The 20360-nt window shown below is 34.3% G+C and overlaps 2 protein-coding genes across 7 annotated transcripts in view; one reads left to right on the forward strand and one right to left on the reverse strand.

The window, feature by feature from the left end:
* LOC117110827 (DIS3-like exonuclease 1) overlaps window positions 1-20360 on the forward strand; it is a 39760-nt gene that overhangs the window by 3873 nt on the left and 15527 nt on the right. Inside the window, exons 2-7 of the mRNA XM_033253659.1 lie at window positions 394-552; window positions 2943-3073; window positions 4068-4219; window positions 5811-6037; window positions 6642-6774; window positions 7402-7547. Of these exons, the coding sequence (XP_033109550.1) occupies window positions 411-552; window positions 2943-3073; window positions 4068-4219; window positions 5811-6037; window positions 6642-6774; window positions 7402-7547 (931 nt within the window). The 5' untranslated portion in view covers window positions 394-410. The remainder of the gene's footprint in view (window positions 1-393; window positions 553-2942; window positions 3074-4067; window positions 4220-5810; window positions 6038-6641; window positions 6775-7401; window positions 7548-20360) is intronic.
* The window catches only part of LOC117110828 (GRIP1-associated protein 1-like), a 6312-nt gene continuing 845 nt past the window's right edge, over window positions 14894-20360 (reverse strand). Inside the window, exons 1-2 of one of the 6 annotated variants that reach the window (XM_033253662.1) lie at window positions 19906-19948; window positions 14894-16371 (exon numbers count right to left, since the gene is read on the reverse strand). In XM_033253662.1, the coding sequence (XP_033109553.1) occupies window positions 15117-16343 (1227 nt within the window). In that variant the 5' untranslated portion in view covers window positions 16344-16371; window positions 19906-19948 and the 3' untranslated portion in view covers window positions 14894-15116. Of the gene's footprint in view, window positions 16372-18082; window positions 18307-18329; window positions 18961-18991; window positions 19188-19905; window positions 19949-20360 lie in introns of those variants that run through there. The other 5 variants (XM_033253660.1, XM_033253665.1, XM_033253663.1 and 2 more) reach the window with 5 other exon arrangements.

The raw sequence follows: 20360 nt of genomic DNA on the forward strand, positions 1-20360 counted from the left end.
AACCTAGAAATATAGTAAAAATGCTGAATAGTACTCCAGCGTCGCGACATGCCGATGTTGGTACGAGTAGGTTAGTCTACAAAACGTCGCCTAAAGTAATTGATTTTACCCGGCAGAACGAAAGAAGGAAACTCCGCTTTTCAGTTGTCTCAGGCTATTGATTTTTGACAAACAATGACCTTTCAGAGGTCAAATTGCTGTCAAGAATATGAATTGGCTGCTTCGCAGCAATGATTAATTTATATGATTGTTATTATATTGATTGTTTTTTAAATGATTATTATATCATTGAATAGCAAGTACCTGTACTGTAATTAAAACAACTGTCCTTAGTTGGACAGCATAGGGCTTTTTTCAAGTAATATATTCAACTACAGCATTTCCTTTACCTAGACTGATAAAATGTGAAGATGGAGCAGGCTTTGCTTAAAAGAGACCGGTATCACCACATTAAAACGAAAACTGGAAGAATTCTGCGAGTTGTACGTGAACATTATTTGAGGAATTCTATTGATTGCAGTAGTGATATTTGCACATCAGGATGTAGTAGAGGTGAGGTCTATATATATATATATGTCCAAAGCTTGTCAGATAGATGCTACCTTTTACACCGCAAAATTACAGAAGGTCAGATGTGATTTCCATACACACAAAGGGGTCCCATCTTGGGAGAAACCACTTCAAGTCTTTTAAAACTGTATTAAAACATGTTAAAACTGTGGCCAAGGTGATATAGTATTCATGGCCAGCTACCTTCAGGGAGAGAATTAATAATAATATAGTGAAAATACAGTATGCAAGTGTTAAGAATTTATGGGAAATGGGTTCCCAGGAGATTTTTGCTTGCTTGGTGGGAATTCTGGAAACTCCCACTACAGAGACCCCTGAGCGCGCGCACACACACACACACACACACACACAAAATAGACTAAAAAGTGATTTCTAAAACTTGTTATGCTTTACACTAAGCTTGTAGCTTTTCTGATTATTTGCTTAATTTTCTTTCATTTTCTATGATTAATTTCAAACAACCACAATGGATATAATAAAAATTGCTGCTTTCATATTTTTTATTTATTTATTTATTTATTCAGGTATAAAAGGAAATATACAAACAGCAGCTAAAGGCTGAAATTTATGTATTTACAAAAATAGAATATATTAAAAATGCAAGCATATTAAAAATACTATATATAAAATTGCAACAAGAATGGACAAAACATTAAAATACATAAGAAAAATCACATTAAAAAAATTACTAGACTCAATAATAACACCAAAAGATTACATTAATGACTTCAAAATACAATCTATAGAAAATTTAAATATATAAAAATATGAATTTTTTCAAATTAATAAATTGTTTAAAATACAAAATCAAAAACACAACAAATATTGCACACAAAAACCACCCATAGAAAAAAAAATACCCAAAGAAAAAACTTTTTTGTGTTTTTAACCTTCAAGTGAATGTTTTCATTTTGTATTCAAATATAATTAATGAATGACTACACATTATAGTCAAAGCGCGAATTTCACTACGCAATTATACATTATAGTCAAAGCGCATGGATATGATGCTAACCAACTGTAGGTAAAATGCATGTAGGTTATCAGTTGTGAATCTATGTGTTTGCTAAATGTTGATATAAAAGCTGCAAATAGATATGTTTTGAGACAGTCTGCCCTCAATTAATCATTGATTAATCTGTTGAGATTTAAAATGAAAGTACCTGAGTATACTTATCAGGCACTTTAGTCTGAAATAGTCCCAACAATACCAGTGATTGATTGATGAACAGATTGATTACATTATCAAACATATACTTACCTGGCAACTTTGTTGGTGTCTGATATGCGAGACAAAAATAAAGAATATATAAATAGAAAATGTATATAGCACCCTCTATGTTCTTTGTTTAAATTGTAGTGGAAGTGCTATAGATGGATTACAGTCCTCGTTCAGTATAGCTTTGCTAAAAGGAATTTATATGGCCTGCATTCAAATTTTAATGATGAATTCACTTCATTTTCAATTTATGAATTTCAGGATACTGTTGGGGCTACATACATTTTTTCTTTTATAAACATATTTATGATGCATTGAGATAATACAATGTAGGCGCGAGACATACAAAGTGGATGCGTATGCGTGAGGCTTGTGTAGAGTTGGCAGGTGTGTACAAATATCTAATGCTATATATTTGGCTTTAGAAAAATTTACTGTAAAATGAAAGCCAAAGTGAATTTTTGATTTAAGACCGATGGCCTCACCCAATTTTTGATGGTCCCAGTGTGCCTCCAAAACCTTCATGCCCTGCTTGTATTTCACTTTATTCTGAGTTTTAGTATTACTTTTAACAGATGATGTCCGGCTGTAAAAAAGCGAAGTGTTTTCTTCCAAAGATGGTTGGCGGGCCGCACACAAAGGGTTTTTAATTCATTTTTGTGGGCCGCAAAAAAGTCACTGTAGGGCCACATGCGGCCCGTGGGCCGCACTATGTCCACCTGTGAACTACAGTAATACTGTAAAATCTTGAATATATATATTTTTTCTTTTGCAACCTTTTGGATAGGCTTTTTTCGAGATGGCTTCTTTTCGAAATTAACATAAAAAAATTAATAGGGCCTCTGTCTGTATCATGTAGTGTACTGGCATTAAATTACCTAAACTACTGTATAAACCAAACGTGTTTTTAATTTATTTTGTTTGTTTAAAATTCATGTACAGTGTACAGTACTATACAGTATGTACTGTACTGTTTCGAAAAGAAGGATATGCTGTTGTGAAAAGAAACCCATGGGCTTCTTTTTGAGGTCCAGGCTACTTTTTCAAGCTAAAGAGAGGGGGGCTTCAATTCGAAATGGGCTTCTTCTCGAGATTAAGCCCATTGAGGTTCGATTTGAGGTTTTACGGTATGGTCTGTACTTCTAAATTTCAGGTAGTTCAAGTTTACCCTCAGATGTGACGCATTATCTGTTCCCGGATGGTGGTATCTGCAAAGATTTCATTGAGGTTTTGGAACTTGATGATTTTAAGGGCATCACTTTTACTCAAACCTCAGTCAACAATGTAAGTGAACCATATGTAAGGCCCTGTCCAGTTTATCAAATCTTCAAGAAACTGTTGTATGCCAGTATAGAGTCATGAGGTCTCACCACAAAATGAGTCTCATAGAAAATCAAAAATTGAGTTTATATTATATTTGGGTAGATCACATTGTAAGCTTAATTTGGTATTTGAATGGCTTCCTTATGATATTAAGATCCAGATGTGAGCATTTAAAGTTCAGGTGTATGAAACCACATTTTGAGAAAATCAGCCTTAAAAAATAAACTAACCTGTACAAATAATAGGACTAGAATTACAGAATATTTGTAGAGAACACTGTTTTAGTAAGAAACTTCTCTTAAAAAGTATACAATCATAAAATATAAGTATCAATTTATTAAAAAACAATAAAAACAAAATGTTGTAAAAATTTTGACTTTGAATCTCAATACGATTTCACCAATGATGCCTCTCATTTCGTGGTGTGACCTCACATATATGGTCATGATGTGCCTATATATGGTCATGATGTGATGTCATCATGACTATATTAAGCAATTCACATGTTTTTGTCAAATAAAATTTGATAGTCTGCTGAACAGGGCTTTAGATTGATAGAGGTAGATATGTTACTACTCTTCATGCACTGGTGTATCTACAGGATACGCCCCTCCAAAGAAGCAACCGTTTCTTCTCCTTTTCCCCCTCACCTAAGTGAATGGACCACACCCTGGTAATCTAATGTAGCATAGTGAAAATTTTGTTCTCATTCATACCCAAGTCTCACACATAAGAAAAGCCGTCTTTTGGATGGCCAATAATCATTTAGGATGGCCACTTTTACCTTGATGGCTTGGACTGCTTGGCCTAAGCAGCCCGGCCTAGCCTAGTTGGACCTGGTCTACCTTTGGCAAATTTTTTATATCCTTTGAATGTTGCATATTTTGGACTTTCTAGTTCGTTTTTCTGGCTAAACCCCTGGTAATACGTATATATTGTCACTTAACATATTCAGGTTCTAACTCCAGGAGGCAGAGCTACTGTCAAACGTCTCACACAAAAGGTTAGAGATTCGAGAAATGGCTGTATCTATTTTGCTAATGAGTTCTTTGGTGAAACTTTCTGCGAGAGATCATCTGGAGACAATCTTGAAGTATGGCAAACAAAGTAAGTTTCCTTAAAGTTTTTTTTAAAGTATTTTTATTTTATTTGAATTTTGCATTGGAAACAATGGATATGAATAGATATGTCCAGTGAGGGGATGTATCAACAGGTGCAGACACTTAAAAAATGACACATACTCAGTCTAGAAATAACAGGGGCTAGGTGCACCATGTCCCAGTGACAACCCCTTACACTTTTGAAGCACAGGTTTAGGCAATTCTAAAATGACACATCACTCAGTCACAACACCAGGGGCTAGGTGAACTAGCTTACTGCAGGAACTCGCTCTTTTTGTAGGATATTTTAGCTCTTTAAAGTTATTAAAAATCAGCTGTGTACTCTGGCTCTATGATTTAGATTTCTTATTGGGAAGGCTTCCGACATAATCGAGTATAATCTTCTATCAAGTAAACCTAAAAAAAGCCCTATTAAATTATCTGTAAATTGCATCATTGTTATATAAACCTGCATGCATTCATCCTTCAATTTGAGTTATAAATAAATAAATCCTGTGCAATTGGATAGTTTGTTGGCTGTGATGCATTTATTTTCATGCAAATGTTGGAGAGATTTAAAATAAGAAGTACTTTTAATATGGGTGAATGGTATTATGATTGTAAATAAATTTTCACACTCTCCTGTTTATTAAACAAACCATGGCAAAGGAAATAATTGAAAAGTAAATGAGGTGGAAGCCATTGCAACATCATTTGTTTAACTAATGTTTAGAATTTGTATTGTATCCTCACTAAACAGCGATAAGAACCTTCACTGAGAAGCTTGAAAAAGGTGAATTTGCAACAATACAAACAAAAAACAAAAAAGTACATTTGCCAATTCACAGAATTTTATAATGTCGGTGAAGTGGAAATTATTGCAACTAAATCTTTATGTCCCTGCGTATTTAAACAGTGCCAAAGAAAATACTTTGAAATTAGATGAGGTAATTGCGACATCATAATATGTAAAATCCATGTCATAAAGCAAGTTTATATCCTTTTTGTCTATCTACAGCGTCTCAAAATTCTTTTTAAATGTTGTCAATTAATATTTCATGTAAAAGGGCCAATTAAAGATATACTGTCTACCTACAGCATCTCAAAATTCTTTTAAATGTTGTCAATCAATATTTCATGTAAAAGGACCAATTAAAGATATACTGTCAGTCATGAGGTAAAACAATTTTTAACATTAATTTCACATTTGAATTACTTAATTTGTATATTCAATTAAGTTATTAACTACAAATTAAAAATATGAAATAGAAAAAAATTCCCCCATCAATTTTCAGATAGTTAAATGATATATTTCCTCTATTCATTTGCATAGATCCTTAAATTGGCTGGTAATCAATTTAAAGATTTCTGTAGTAAAATGTCTGATTGGCGAAAACTACTTTTTATCTGTTTCTCTTAGTAAGCTGATAATTTATTTGGTCCTTTTAAGTATGGGCCATTAAAAATTTTATTTAAATTTTTGAGGTATTTTCCTGTCTTTTTGGTTGATAGAACAACATCTTTCAGGTATTTTGCCAGGCTGTTGTACAGATTATAATAATATCCTCCATCATAAGATTTGTAAAAAATGTTTGTAGGCTTGTGTACAAGGCGGCTGTGTGGTACTACTATCATTTGAATTGTCAGAAAGACATTGTGATGTTGACCGACAACAAAGACCTAATTGATGAACTGGTGAATGAGACTCCTGGGGTGCATGTGATGTCATTGAGTCAGTATCTGTCGTTGTTTTGGCCAAATTTAACGGAAGCAAAAGACATGTTTGAATCATTAGCAGCATCTTTACTGCTGTCAAAACAAAAAGGTGTGTGATTTGATCATAGTTATAATAATGATAATGATGATTTATGAAATGACAATGATGGTAATATTTTCTTGGTCTTATGATTACTACTACGTCTACATTAGAGCTTCAGAATATTTTTTAAAGCCTTTGGTTTATCAGACGTGTACCAATACCAGACACAGCCAGTAGGCCTATGTTTCAAAATGCATTGCTTCTCTGGGAACCCTTATTAACTTAGCAATGGGACGCTAGTCTATCACAGGTTACTCGCACCTATATTGCTGATACGTGTTAATACAACAATATAGATAAAGTGCCTTGTGTTAAGGACACAAGTGAAATGCACAGCAAGGGATTGAAACCCCGACCTTTTGGGCTAGGAAACTAAATGTTCCCACTGTGTCAAACTGCTTCTACAACAACATGGAGGTAGTACTTCCATGATCACAACCTCTTGCTTTGGAACAGCATTTTTTCCCCCAACTGGACTGTGCCTAGAAAGAAAAAAAAAATATGAGGAATGCTGTGAAAATGGGAAGATACATTTTATTTTTTTTTACTGGCAATGAAGTTATATTTCTTATCTTATTTCATTGTCGGTGATTGTGTATTTATTTTCCAGGTGGGAATAAGCAATATGATAATCACTTTCCACCGGAAGTTCTCCAGATGCATGTGAAATCCTCAGATCAATATTTTGAGGGAATTCTGAATGTAAATAAGCATCATGCACAAAAAGAAGCATTTATTCATGGGTTAGTTCATTTTATTGTTAATTTTTTTAATGTATGTATTTTGATTTAATTCCTGTTCTATCAGATATTCGATAAATATGCACAAATCATTTGATGTAATTTAATGAGGAAGGTGTAAAACAACCACAAAGCAAAATACAGAATACAGACCATTCATTGGTCTTGTAAAGGCAAAAATACAGAGTGCAAGAAATTAAATTGTTCTTGGCAGACCATAAAGTTCTCATTTAACAAAACTCATAGAAATGGTCTTTTCCAACTTGGGGCTCTTACATAATTCAGAGAGAATCAATCAATTGAAATAGAGTTTTTAAGGCCTCAAACCCATTTGCAAAGATATATGCATGTTATAATAATGTCCTGTTCATTCTAAAATCAAGTTTTTCCTCCCACTGTTTCATACCCTTGTGAAGTGGAGCACTAGCTTGGTGGTTAAGATGCTTGCCTTCCAATCCCAGAGCCCTGGGTTCTAAAAACACCCAGCTTATTTCTCACTGCTAAAAACATCATAAACTTCATAAAGTCTCAGATAGAGAATTAGTTTATATAGTGTTATATAGTTCTTGTAATTGATGATTATACATTCGAAAATGAAAGGAAAAATTATTTTTTTTTCATGTATTCCAGGTTTGGTCAGAAAGAGCTAAAATTAGATTCTGATATCTTGGTTTCTGGGATTACCGATCGTAATCGAGCAATTCATGGAGATCGAGTTGTGGTCCAGCTACTCCCAAAATCTCGGTGGAAAGGCAGAATATCATCCTTAACACAAGGTACGAGGCCAAAGAATCTACCGAAGACCTGTCCAGACTATCAAATTTCATTTGACAAAAAAATGTGACATGCCTAAATATGGTCATGATGACATCACATCATGACCATATATAGGCACATCATGACTATATATGGGCATACAACAGTTTTATGTCAAATAAAATTTGATAGTCTGGACAGAGCTGAAAGTCCTGTCCACACTATCAAATTTTATTTGAAATAAAACTGTTGTATGCCCATATATAGTATTGATGTGCCTATACATGGTCATGATGCAGTGGTGGCGCCAGGACCTGCCCGACGGAGGGGCTAAAGGCTCCGACGGGGGGGGGGGCTACTGGAGCGAATCAAGTCTCACTTGGGTGGGGGCCAGGGGCCGCCTAGGGCTGATAATTAATGAATTATGGTGAATTTTTATTAATTATTTGATAGGCATCGAGCTACTATAATATGACTTCATGTAGGCTATGCTTTATAATGCTTCCAAAACCAAAACATTTTATTTTGAATGAAACAAGAAACAAGGAGTATGCAATGTAACCATCTTATTAAGGGAAATTCTATATTTTCTATAGCCCCCAGCCCCCTCTGGCGCCACCACTGTCATGATGTGATGTCATCATGACCATATTTATCCATGTCACATGTTTTTGTCAAATAAAATTTGGTAGTCTGAACAGGGCTAAGAGTCTTCATAGATATTTTTGTTACATTTTGCAATATTTGATGTTTAAAATGAAGTTCTTAGTTCTAACAGTTTTTAGAATAATTTAAGAAGTACAGGTAAACTAAAACAAGTACCATGGAACAATATATAAATTTCTAAAAAAAAATGTACAGTATATAAAGAATAGACCTAGATACGTATAAAAGATTATGGCATGCTATCAAAATAGAGATGCCCTTTAACTTGGGTTTTAAAACTGTATACAGTAATATCTTAACCACCAAGCTTAAAAGGAATAGTAATTTTTGAAAAATCAAACACAGTGATACATTTAATTTATATTTTAAATATTATTTGTAATGTCAAATGTTGATGGTACTGTAATATAATAAATTATTTTTCATTCACTCTCTCTTATCATGTGAATATATTTTGTGTTTTATATTACCAACTAGAACACATATTGCTACAGTAGAGTCATTGATTAATAAAATGTATCTTTAGGCCTATGTAAACATTTATGTCAATAATTCCACTAAGTAGACATTGTTTAATCTTTGACCCTTTTGATCTTTACCCCTCAATAACAAAAACTGATCATTAAAATGCAATTTGTAATTCTGACATAACCACCTGTATTTGCTCTGCAGTATGAATGTTTAGTTAATCAGATTGAGTCTTCCGTAATATCTTCCTATATTCTCCTAAACCCTGCACCACAATCCAAATAAAAGCCAAAAAATATTTGATTCAATTGTTATGTGAATTGTATTATTTCATGACAAGTCAATTAAATCAAATGTATGCCCATTGCTCTTTTGGAGGTCAGGTTTATGAAAATATTCTGAAGGACTGCACAATTTTGAGTAACTTAAAAATGGACCTTAGTTTGAAAAGGTTGTGAATCAAGGATGTATACATACATATTCCATAAAACTAGTTCTGATTTAGAATTATGTGCAATAACTTTCAAAAGCCAACATACCACATATTAGGGATTAAAACATTTTGTATTCTGAAAATGGCAGGTAGTACTGATATTAAACAATTGTAGCAGCATTTAAAAAAAAGTAAAGCTTTTGGAAAAAAAACATGTCACATGACATAATGAGAGAGAAATAAATTTTGCAATTGATAAAAACTATTGATTTCTTACCTATCTACATTTATCTTGCATGTTGGATTGTTGATGTCAATTTCACACTTTTTGGCTGGTATTTATAAGTAAAAAATACAATTAAACAGGGGTGGCACCAGCTTTTCTCTGACAGGTAGTCCATTGTTCACTGATGGATTATCTAAGAGCAAGAGTCAGCACCCACTTCAGCCCTACCATGTTTGATTTTTCCCTGAAAGATTTTACTGATGGCTCCCTGATGGCTGAGCCAAGCCTTTACCAATGGCTAGGCCCAGTCCCAGCTAGCCCTCTCACTGGCGCTACCCCTGCAATTGAAAATAATACCCATTGTTTTGTAGAATGACTCATAAATATTGTTATACTGTATATACCTGTAAATGTCAGTTTGTTTTCATAATCATTTTTTTAGTAAAAGCAAGTGTCATCAATCATTCTTGATGTCATTAGCATTGATCTTTGTACAGCAATTACCTGTCTTGTCTAGACATGTTTGTTATGTATTTTATGTAAGTTCTGTATTCAAATACTTATTTGCTTTCCCAAAGTATATTTACTAACTGCCCATAAAACATTTGAGGGGAAAACCAGTGAAGCAAGTGTGGGCCATATTGCTAGTAATTTGTAGGAGTGGGGAGGTTGGCAAAACCAAAATGGAGGCTGTGATTCTGGCTATTGGGTGACTAATACCCCTTTTACACTGCAAGCAAAATTCCGGATGTAACCCAGATTTTCCAATACCCGGGTTAAAATCTCCCGAGCTGTGGTTAGTGTAAACGTCAAAAAGTCCAACTCGGGTTGCCAAACATTCCTGGATGGACGTGCAGGACGCATTCAGCATAGGACAACCCAGGTGCATTCCGGAGTCGCCAGTGTAAACACCACCTTTGATTCCGGAATTAGGCCTTACCTGGCGTTGCTGTGGTCAGGTAGGCCTAAACTTTGCTAATAGCGGGCTAGGCCTCGACACATTTCAAATTATACCCTTTACACTCCGGTATAGACTTGATATCATAACTACTGATTTAATTTGCATAATTTAAAAACAATCTGCAGGTACATTGCTTCAATGTTGACAATAATTTTGGCTTTGTGACAACGAGGAACTCGAGCGAAGTGATAATCAGCATCGCAACAAAAATTGAGGGCGGTATTTGAACCCAAGTTCGTTGCCGGTGTAAAATGAAAGCATCTCAGGATCAACCCAGACTTTTTCATTCAATGTAAATGGGAAATGCACCCAGGAATTAACCCGGGTCGATTCTGCCCTTGGCAGTGTAAAAGGGGTATTAGTAAAAAAACTACAGGAGGTTACTTTTGACTGTTGTTTCTGAAGTCTAGACTGGGGCAGTGACACCCCCGCAAATTGTATTTTAAGAAAAATAATTATTGTATTGTTGATATATCATTATGAATATGTAGTGGTAAGATTTTAAAAGTATGAGTCCAATTTCCGGGCATCTTGAGGTCCATACTTTCAAAATGTTTGCACCTCAACCATGTTTACACCTCAACCCTAACCATGGTGTGTGGGGCTGAGGTGATGTGGACTCTCACACCAAATTCTTCAACCACCCAGGCTAGATAAAATATGTGTATAAAATAGCATACATCAGAAGACAAATTTTGTTATTCTTGAAAACACATCAATCTTTATTGTATTTTTTTATTGTTTTAATTAGAATATTTCAAATGAAGTAGTAAAGTCAAAATTGGGGATGACTGGGTGAAAGACTGTAGTGTTTAGGCCAGACTATACTGTGCTGTTGGATTGTGGGAGGCCAGGGGGTTGCCATTCTGCACAACAATGGGTGGAGAGAGATGGGAGGAGACAGTGTGGATGAAGTGTCTTGCCCAAGGGTACAAGCCACTTGCACAACTGTTGTGCCAACCGATTTAAAATAGAATCAAAAAGTCTTTAAAAACAGAAGATATGTATCTTGTATTTAAAGTAGATACACCCCCAAATACAGAGAACATGAATTTAGTGGTTTAGTTTTAAATTAAAAATTGTTCAAATTCATACACATAGTAATAAAACATTTGTAGCAAACACAAGTCTATTTATAAATAGGTTATTCCCATGACATAATGAACAACAATAAAAATTTTGCAGTAACTGAAAACAGGTGGTGTTTGCCTTATATACCAGCATTTATTGTGCTGTTTTGTTGGTTCGGATATAGCCCTTGATTGCTGGTATTCGCAAATAAAAATAACAATTGAAACCGGATGTACATGGCTCATAAACAATGTCATAAATATTGTCTGTTTGTTTTTAAAATGGATTATTGGAACTTACAGTACTGGTATTTATTGTGTTGTTTTTGTTAATTCAGCTATTGCTGAACCTTGATATCTGTTGCCCGTGACTATCATCAGTATCTGTCAGATTGTTTTTTGGAAATTTATTAATTGGGATTTTAGTTCCTGTATTTATCATGTTTTTGTTGATTCATATGTTGCTGGCCCTTGATGACTGGTATTAGCAAAGAAAAAATGAACTTAAATTTAAATATCAATGACTCATATATAACAGGCAGATTGTTTTTGGAAAATACATCATCTTGTTGGTATCCTTCATGCCGTAATATCTAACATTGATCTTTGTGTAGGTACCTCTGTTTGTATAGTCATGTCTAGACACGCGTGCCATGTATTTTATCAGTGCAGGTGCCAAATAATGGCTGCTCTTATTTGCCTTCTCAAAGTGCAATTACTAATACTGTACTGTCCTTCAAACAGTTTGAGGAAAAACAATTGAAGGAGATGAGGACCATTATTGCTAGTGAATTTTGGGTGTGGGAGAGGTTGGAGAAATCAAAGTGGAGTCAAAATTACTGGGATTGTAACTGCTGGGCAACTTAATTGAGGTTAAAACTACAATTGAATCTAGATAGAAAATGTGTATACAGTATAGTTCGATATAGTATAATATGACATGTTCGATATTGTATAATATGACATGTTCGATATTGTATAATATGACATGTTCGATTTTGTATAATGTGGCTTGTTTAATATTGTATAATGTGGCATGTTCGATATGGTTTTCCTTTTTAAATGTTTTAACTCACTTTTTACTTGACCTCTTTTTTTATTTATAATAAATTAACACCGACCAAATTCACGCAACACTGGCCTATTCTCTGTGCCCTAGCAGAGTCAATGCTACCAAAAACATCTTTCTGACCACCCTCTGTTCTCTTGCCTTCTTTTTAATTCATTTGAATTGGTTCTTTTTTATTTTAGTTAAGTTTCTGAATATTTTTTTTATGTTTGTTTTTGTTCTACTTTTTTGTTCATGTGATCCACTAGTGAGATCAGTGCTCCCTCACTGAAAGTGTTATCACGTTAAAGGCAGAATAAATAAATAAACAGTTTTATTTATAGACTCTCCTATAACTTTACCATTACACGTAACAATACCACTATAGACATTTTTTTTTAACAGTATCTTTTACGTTCAAAACCAAAGTTGCTCATTCAGTATAGGCCTTCTTTGAATTTAGATAGGAACTAACAAAGTCCGGTTGATTTGTTACCTTTAATATTTATATTGTATGTTTTGTATTTTACTACATAGGTCTATTTTTATAAATTGTATGTTTAAGACATCCTGTGTGGGCAATACTGCTGTTGGATGTAATGGAAATAAAATTAAAATAAAATCAGAAGACAAAGAATTTATTTTTGACAACACATCACTCATTCTGTATTTGTTTTATTGCTTTATGTATGCTACACATGTAAACAAGTGATTTGAAATATTTCAGACATCTAATTTTATTCGTTGTTAATAATTAAAGATTACTCTCTGGGTTTTCATTTGAAACAAAACCATTGAAAACTCAATTAAAACATTGAATTCTTCATTTCAAAGTAAGTTAAAAACACTGGTCAGCGTTTCCTATAGATTTTAGATGTTTTACTACAGCAATCAAAAATTGACTACCTGTCAGATTAAAGGTTAAAGAATGCAGGAAAGGTATGGTTTATGCATCCGTTAGGAGTAAGGAAATGACTGTCAATCAAAAGCAATAACCTACTTTAATATACAAATTAAGTGATAACATTAATAAATTATGCAACTCAACACGGATATTACTATACTATTTTAAATATATAATGAATCTAGAATGAAAAACATATATGTTTGCAACATTAAGAATAAGACACTTATGAAAGATGTTTAATAACACATTGAGGCAAGACTCTGACATGGCACTATCTCCCGATTAATTAATTAATTATTAATTAATAATTGCAACAAAGTAATTGACCTAGAAATCAGGTAAGATCTATTTTATATAAAAAATCATCAAATATTGTCTAGCACTCACAGGGGGCTGAGTTGGGGTTGAACAACACAGTTTGTGCCCAGCTTAAGAAAAATTCGCCAACCCTCCCAATCCCCCTTCCCTCCCTCAATAATTTTAGGGTCTGAAAAGCTAAAATAAAATTAGCTTTAGGAGAATTTTTCTTAAAAACCAAACTTAAAACTATTATGTCTTAAGTAAAAATAGAATAATTTTTAGTTTACCTGTTTACATTAATATATCAAAAGTCAAAAGAATGATAAACAATAGCCAATTTCCTTGAAAAAACAAGTCTTTTACAAATTAAATCCATCTAGTTGTAGGTACATCCTATGCAGTGGCGGACCATCAAGGCAAGCAAGGTATGCAGTGCATACCCTGGCTAAAACAAATTAAAAAAAATATAGCAGTACAGTTTCTCCATTTTATTTAGCATTTCTTAGTCGGGATCTTCTTATATAAACCTTTTAAATGGAATGCTACAGTTCATTGGAATAGAAAAGTTTTTCAATGTTTGGCCTACTTTGGTACCTATGATATTGTCACAGTCGGGCCTATCGCATCGTACTCTAACTGCTTAGAATTTCCGCATGGCTGGTCTTCGATATCAGCCAATCACGTATTCAGTGAGTCAATGAAAGTCAGAGCATACCCTACAACGCTTAAATTTGCTATTGTGACAACTGTGTGGTGGCGTCGGAATAGCCAATTAATTTAACACTGGAATGGAAGCAGTGCTTCCAAGAGTATGTACGCATGCTTTTCTTCTCACAAATTGGGACCTCCACTGCCGATCGGGTATTCTATCTATATGCCTAATCTAAATGGTTAAAATTTAAATATATTTACATACATATGACCGGTGTAGAAAAACTTTGAATTATTATTTAATTTGAATTGAAATTTGTTTAATTACTGGAATAAGAATTCTTTTGAAGAGAAGACAACTATGCCGGTATTAAAAATAACATACATTGTATTTTGATTATAGAACACAATCTGATTCTGAATAAGTAGTAGGCTTACAAACTTTTCCTCTCACAGGCCCTAGCATCAGTGGCGTAGGGGTCTTGAAATGGAAGGGAGCTGATGGGGACAGGAAGGTAAAGTGGTTGATCTGTGATTAGGTGAGAGGATAACTTGCAAAATAAGGTGATATGAGGTGATTTTTAACTACTTGAGCATGATTTGTGACATCTAGATGTGTATAAGAGACAGACTGGGGAATGGGCGAGTATTGTTTTTCAGGGGTAGGGGGAGGAACGTGCGCGCCCCTTGCACATTCTAGATATGTCAATACCTGGCATACCCTGCAATTTACCCTACGGTCCGCCACTGATCCTATGTCACTGTTATTTTTGAGATAGATATTGATAATATTTATAACTTCTGAAATTAACTTATATTGATTATTTACACTGTACTTAGCATCATACAGTATGCTTCACTAGTTGTAAATTTTAACAGATCCTTCAATCTGCGTCCTGTCAATTGGACATACCCGCTGTGAAAGTCTGTGATCGCATTGCTCACACGTCGCCAGATGTTTACATGGCATATACGCTACACATTTAAGTCGTTCAAGACAAACAACGCATCGTCGTGCTTTCTTATTCTCCGAGACTTGTTCCTCGAGGTGCTGTATCTTCCTACATTTTTCCCTGCATTCATTTATATGCTGTTTGTGATCTTCCACCATCTTGATCACTAAGTTATTGTATTCTTCCTCTTGTTGACCTACTTTTTGAGAGATGGTGTTCATTTTTAAGTTTATGTTTTTACGTTCGCCCTCAACTTTATTCAGATCGCATTGAAGTTGTTGGATTTGCATAAGCATTTCTTCTCGTTCCTCCTTCATTTGTTGTTGTAACACTCCTTTCTGTCTTTCAATGTCAGTAAAATATTCATCAAGCTCTCGAAGTTGGTGGCGTGTGCTTTCGAGCTCAGCACATGTTTCCTTCAACTGCCGTGAAAGTTGTCTTTCAAGCGTTTTATTTTTTTGGTTTTCTCTCTTCACAGTATCTAACTGCTCTTTCAGTACAGTTGATTCTTCATTACTCTGTAAAATATCATTGAGTTTAATAAGTTCCATCTCTAACATTAAATACTCACAATTCTTACAACTGCGTTTTATACATCTTTGGTATTTCTCATTATTACCAGAGTGATCTTTTCCTTTGCTGAGTTCATTTCTCAGTTGTTTGTTTATGTCTCTAAGGCTGAATATTTCGTTTTGTGCCTCTTGAATCTGAGCCTCTAAGCCTTTGATATGTGTTTTATAGGCTTGGCCCAGTCCGGTGACCTTTTGAATTCCTTCACGAATTCCCTCGATCTCTGTTTTCAGTACATTGTTTTCATCCTCGGCCTCTTCCACTCTTTGCTCGGCTTCTTCCACTCTTTGGTTGAGCTCTTTGATAACATTGACTGCTTCCCGAACAATTCTCACTTGGTGATTGAAGCAGTCTTTGGATTCCAATTCACGGTCAGTTACTTGTTGGTTACTTAATAGGGCAATAATTCCATGGCGAACCTTAAGCTCAACTACAAGTTTCCTTACGGTGTTGCGTAGCTGAGCTCTGGAAGCATTGTTGATCTCTTCTTTTCCCTCTTTTGTGGTCAAGTCAGCAAATCCAAGGCCAGTTTGTTGATATTCCAAAGAATTTTTGTTACCCATTTTAAGAGAATCTCTTGTTAACTGTAATCTGTTGAGAGAAAAAAAAACAACTTTAATTTAATTCAACTCGCTTCAAGAACATATAAAATATTATGTGTAACAAACATTAGAAACATTGTAATTTATAACAAGATACATACAAAATGTGATTTACAATATTTAGTTTGAGTATGTTGCCCAGATTGTTGTCAGACACTGCTTTTCCGAAGAGCACTATGGTCGCACTATAATCCAATGAAATATTATGTTTACAAACTCAAAATATTAGTTCCTGATTCAATGCTAACCCAAATAGACGCAACTGATAGCGGTCATGTGACAATAACTTGGTGAGATAAAGTCTATGACTTTGTTGACACTATGAAATTTTCTTTGACAAAAAACTCATTCTACTATGTGCCCATACATAGTCATGATGTGCCTATATATAGTCATGATGTAATATGATCATGACCGTATTTAATAGGCATATTGTTAAAATAAAATTTGACAGTCTGGCAGTGGCGGATCGGGGGAGGGGTGAATAGGGTGGCTAGCCACCCCCCTTCGTTTCCCGTGAAAAAAAAAATAATGGTCACTCGTCTTGCGTGTGTGCTTGTCATGTACTCTGGTAAAACATACACTTTCTATTTTAAGCTTACTTCTTTTCACCTAAGATCATCCAGCAGTCCACTAATTCCAAAAAAATCTCAAATGTGAGGGGACACCCCTCCCAACACCATCCCCCGCTGCTCGGGCCTTCTCACCTCCCATTATCCACCCCCTCCCTCCATTGCTAAATCTTAGATCCACCACTGTCTGGGTAGGGCTTAAAGCCAGGCATACACTGAGTGCTTTAATAACTACTTCAGAAAAAAACTTCCAGTTGTAGCTTATATGTTAATTTTCTGCAAAGTTCAGTAAAATTTTGACAATTTTTTAACTGAAATAATTATTAAAACTTGCAGCATATACGGTATTAGAAAATTCACATAAAAATATTCGCAAACAAAAATAAATAATATAAAAATTGAAAATTACAAGGTAGGCCGACAGTACTTGTCAAATATGAATTGTGGATTTCCTGTACCATTGTGCAATAAGGAATTTGCAACCTAGCTTTTTTACTTGACCTAAGGCTGATATTAGTAGTACTACTCTTGATAATAAGAGGTGACATATATCTGTAAGTGGGGGACTTACAGTAGTTTGTCACCAATAGAATGTTAATGAGGCTCTTTTCGATCATGGAAACTGGCTAATTAAGTTTGTTCAATGATAGTAAACATACTGTAGTCATTATATCCCATTATTATTATTTTGGGACATTTATTTTAATGACTTGTCGTCAATATAAATAACTGCAGTCAGACAAATCTGTGTTTGAATTCTTTCTCAAGACGGGCTATTTTGATTTGGAATACCCTTCCAGAAAAAATTATAAATGCCACTAGTGCTAATATGTTTAATCTGCCCTGGAGTGCTACTGGTCCAACCACCCGCTTAAATACACACCATATTAAACGTTGAGGAGCCTATTAGCAACGTTAAGCTAGGGCTTCTAATCCAGGAAGAAGTCTAGCAAGAAATTCCTGGAGTTCAGTAAGTTCATTATTGAGTTGTTTTTTTTTTTTTGTATTTTTATTAAATTTTTGAAAGGAGAGCTGTATACAACAAGCTAAATTTATACTGACACACTCCTGCCCTCATTCAAATCCTTGGTAATGATACATTTGAAATCCACCCAATATAAAACTTACCACAATTTTTAAAGAAAAAATTCTTGTCTTCAGAAACATAGCACATCGTTAACACAGAAAGTCCAGGATCATACGAAAACCCAAAGGAGAGCATGCATCAAAAGATACAGCGTCATCAAAAATAGTTTGAATTTTTCGCTTGTAGAATTAGAAACTACTGCCTACAGATTTATGCTCTACACCGTACAAAAAAATTCACAAATGCAAGGAATGTTATCAACATAAGACAACTTTTGGCTCAGCTTACCTAAAAAATTAATGTTGCTGCTACCACATTTTTTTACCTTTTGACACTAGATCAACATATCCCCATGTGAAATTATTATCTGGTCAACAAACAATAGCTGATGGCCAACAAACAGAAACTGAAACAAGTCATTTCCCCTGTACTGCACACACAGACACCTCCCCTGTACACTTGAGACAGTTCATATGTACAATAAGAGAGTTCACCTCATAACCCTTACAGTTTGTCATCTTGTTTCCGTCTAATTAAACTGAACTTTATATAACCGATGCGAAACAGTGTGAAATGATTAGGTTTTTGGTATAGCATTGCTTGAAGGCATATTGCCAAAACATTACTACTTAAGTAAATACACCATTTCCGAGCCCTACCACTCCTTAAGTCAAAATTTTCCAAGGGAGGTAAGCAAACTGAATTGAAGAATTTTAGCGTGATTAATAAGTGCTATTGTAAGCACGTGGCTTTTTGAGCGTTGTTTTGTTCGTAAGTGCATGTCTACCTGTCCATGTCAAATTGCATAATCGGCTTTGCAAGGCATCTGTCTGAAATCCTGATGATGAAAGACAGATTCTCACTTTGAATACATCGCTTCCGTCAAAATATGATCGAAAACAATAACAACAAGCTGATTTCATGCACTTATGATTTGAAATAGACTTCACCTGATATAAATAGTTAGTTGACGATACAAAAACATGAAGGTGACGTTCTCAGAAGATGACATCGTAATGTTGAACCCGCTTTCAGGATCTGTCTATTTTTAATTGTAATTGATCCACCATGTATTTTGTATGTGTAGTTACTTACATTATAGCCAAATCATTTGACTGACCTACATATCATCCACTGGTACAGCACTGCCAGCAAGTAATAAAGGCTCATTTGTCTTGTTGGTTGCACTGTATAAAAAGTTATGACCTGGAATCCAGGCTACAGTTATCCTAAACCTAATCATCTAAAATATATTCTCAAAAAAGTCCTTCTGTCTTCATCGAATAAGACAATTCAAATCAACATAGTATTATCTAGCTTGTTGATCATATACATATTTTTTAAATTAAAATAAGTTAATATGTAGTTTGTTTTTATTTTATTTATTGAAGAATCTTAATGACCAGCACTCTGAAAGGTCACCTTCACAAAATATTAAGCACATAAAAATATAATGACCATAGTAGTTATTCATGTTTCTCAAGAAATCCTAAAAATTAGAACATTTTCTCTCACTAAAGTAAGACTAAAACTAACTCTTCTTTCTTCTCATAAAGAGACTTAATTTTACAATTCAATTCAATTCAATTCAATTCAAGTAATATTTATTTCACTTTTGTCATATAATATAACAATTTGTACAGTACATGATGATAATTCATAATAATAAAGAGAATATAAGTACAAGGAGATGATCAATTTGTGAAAAAGGAACTCTGCGAATAAGCAAACTTTTAGTTGCAGAGCCCTATAAATGCAATAGATCACACCTTTTACCCCAGTGAGTTACAGGATGAGATTGAAATTTTGAAAACTCTAATTATTCCCTAATGTAATTAATTATTAATTACCTAATAATACTTACCAGAAGATATCTTATAAATTGTCTTTCTTCTCATAAAGAGACTAATACCCGATTCACACGTACAAAAATCTTACCAAAAGTAACAAAATGTAACCAAAAGTAACATTTTACGGCACGTGTGAAAGTACCTCCGTGTAATATCCTTGTAAAATCTCGGAACATCTCGGTAATCTTTACCAGCCTCGCTGAGGCTGGTAAAGCTTCCGAGATGTAACATGGATGGATCTGCGCATGCGCAGGGATTTCAACACAACAACGATCTACTGTTTCACGGGGTTCTTTGAATTTTCTTCCTGCTGCATACGATTCTGATCCACTAGAAATAGATAGGCCTAGTTTTTCTCAATGATGAATGAATTACCCTTGTTATTGATGTTAATTAGTAATGGTAGAAGAAGAAGATATACATAAAATGAACGTCGGGATGGTGTTAATACTAATACTAGTATTATAAG

This window comes from Anneissia japonica, unplaced genomic scaffold, assembly GCF_011630105.1.
Source record: "Anneissia japonica isolate Jap-2015-1 unplaced genomic scaffold, ASM1163010v1 scaffold2756_len2360902_cov194, whole genome shotgun sequence".
NCBI lineage: Eukaryota > Metazoa > Echinodermata > Crinoidea > Comatulida > Comatulidae > Anneissia > Anneissia japonica.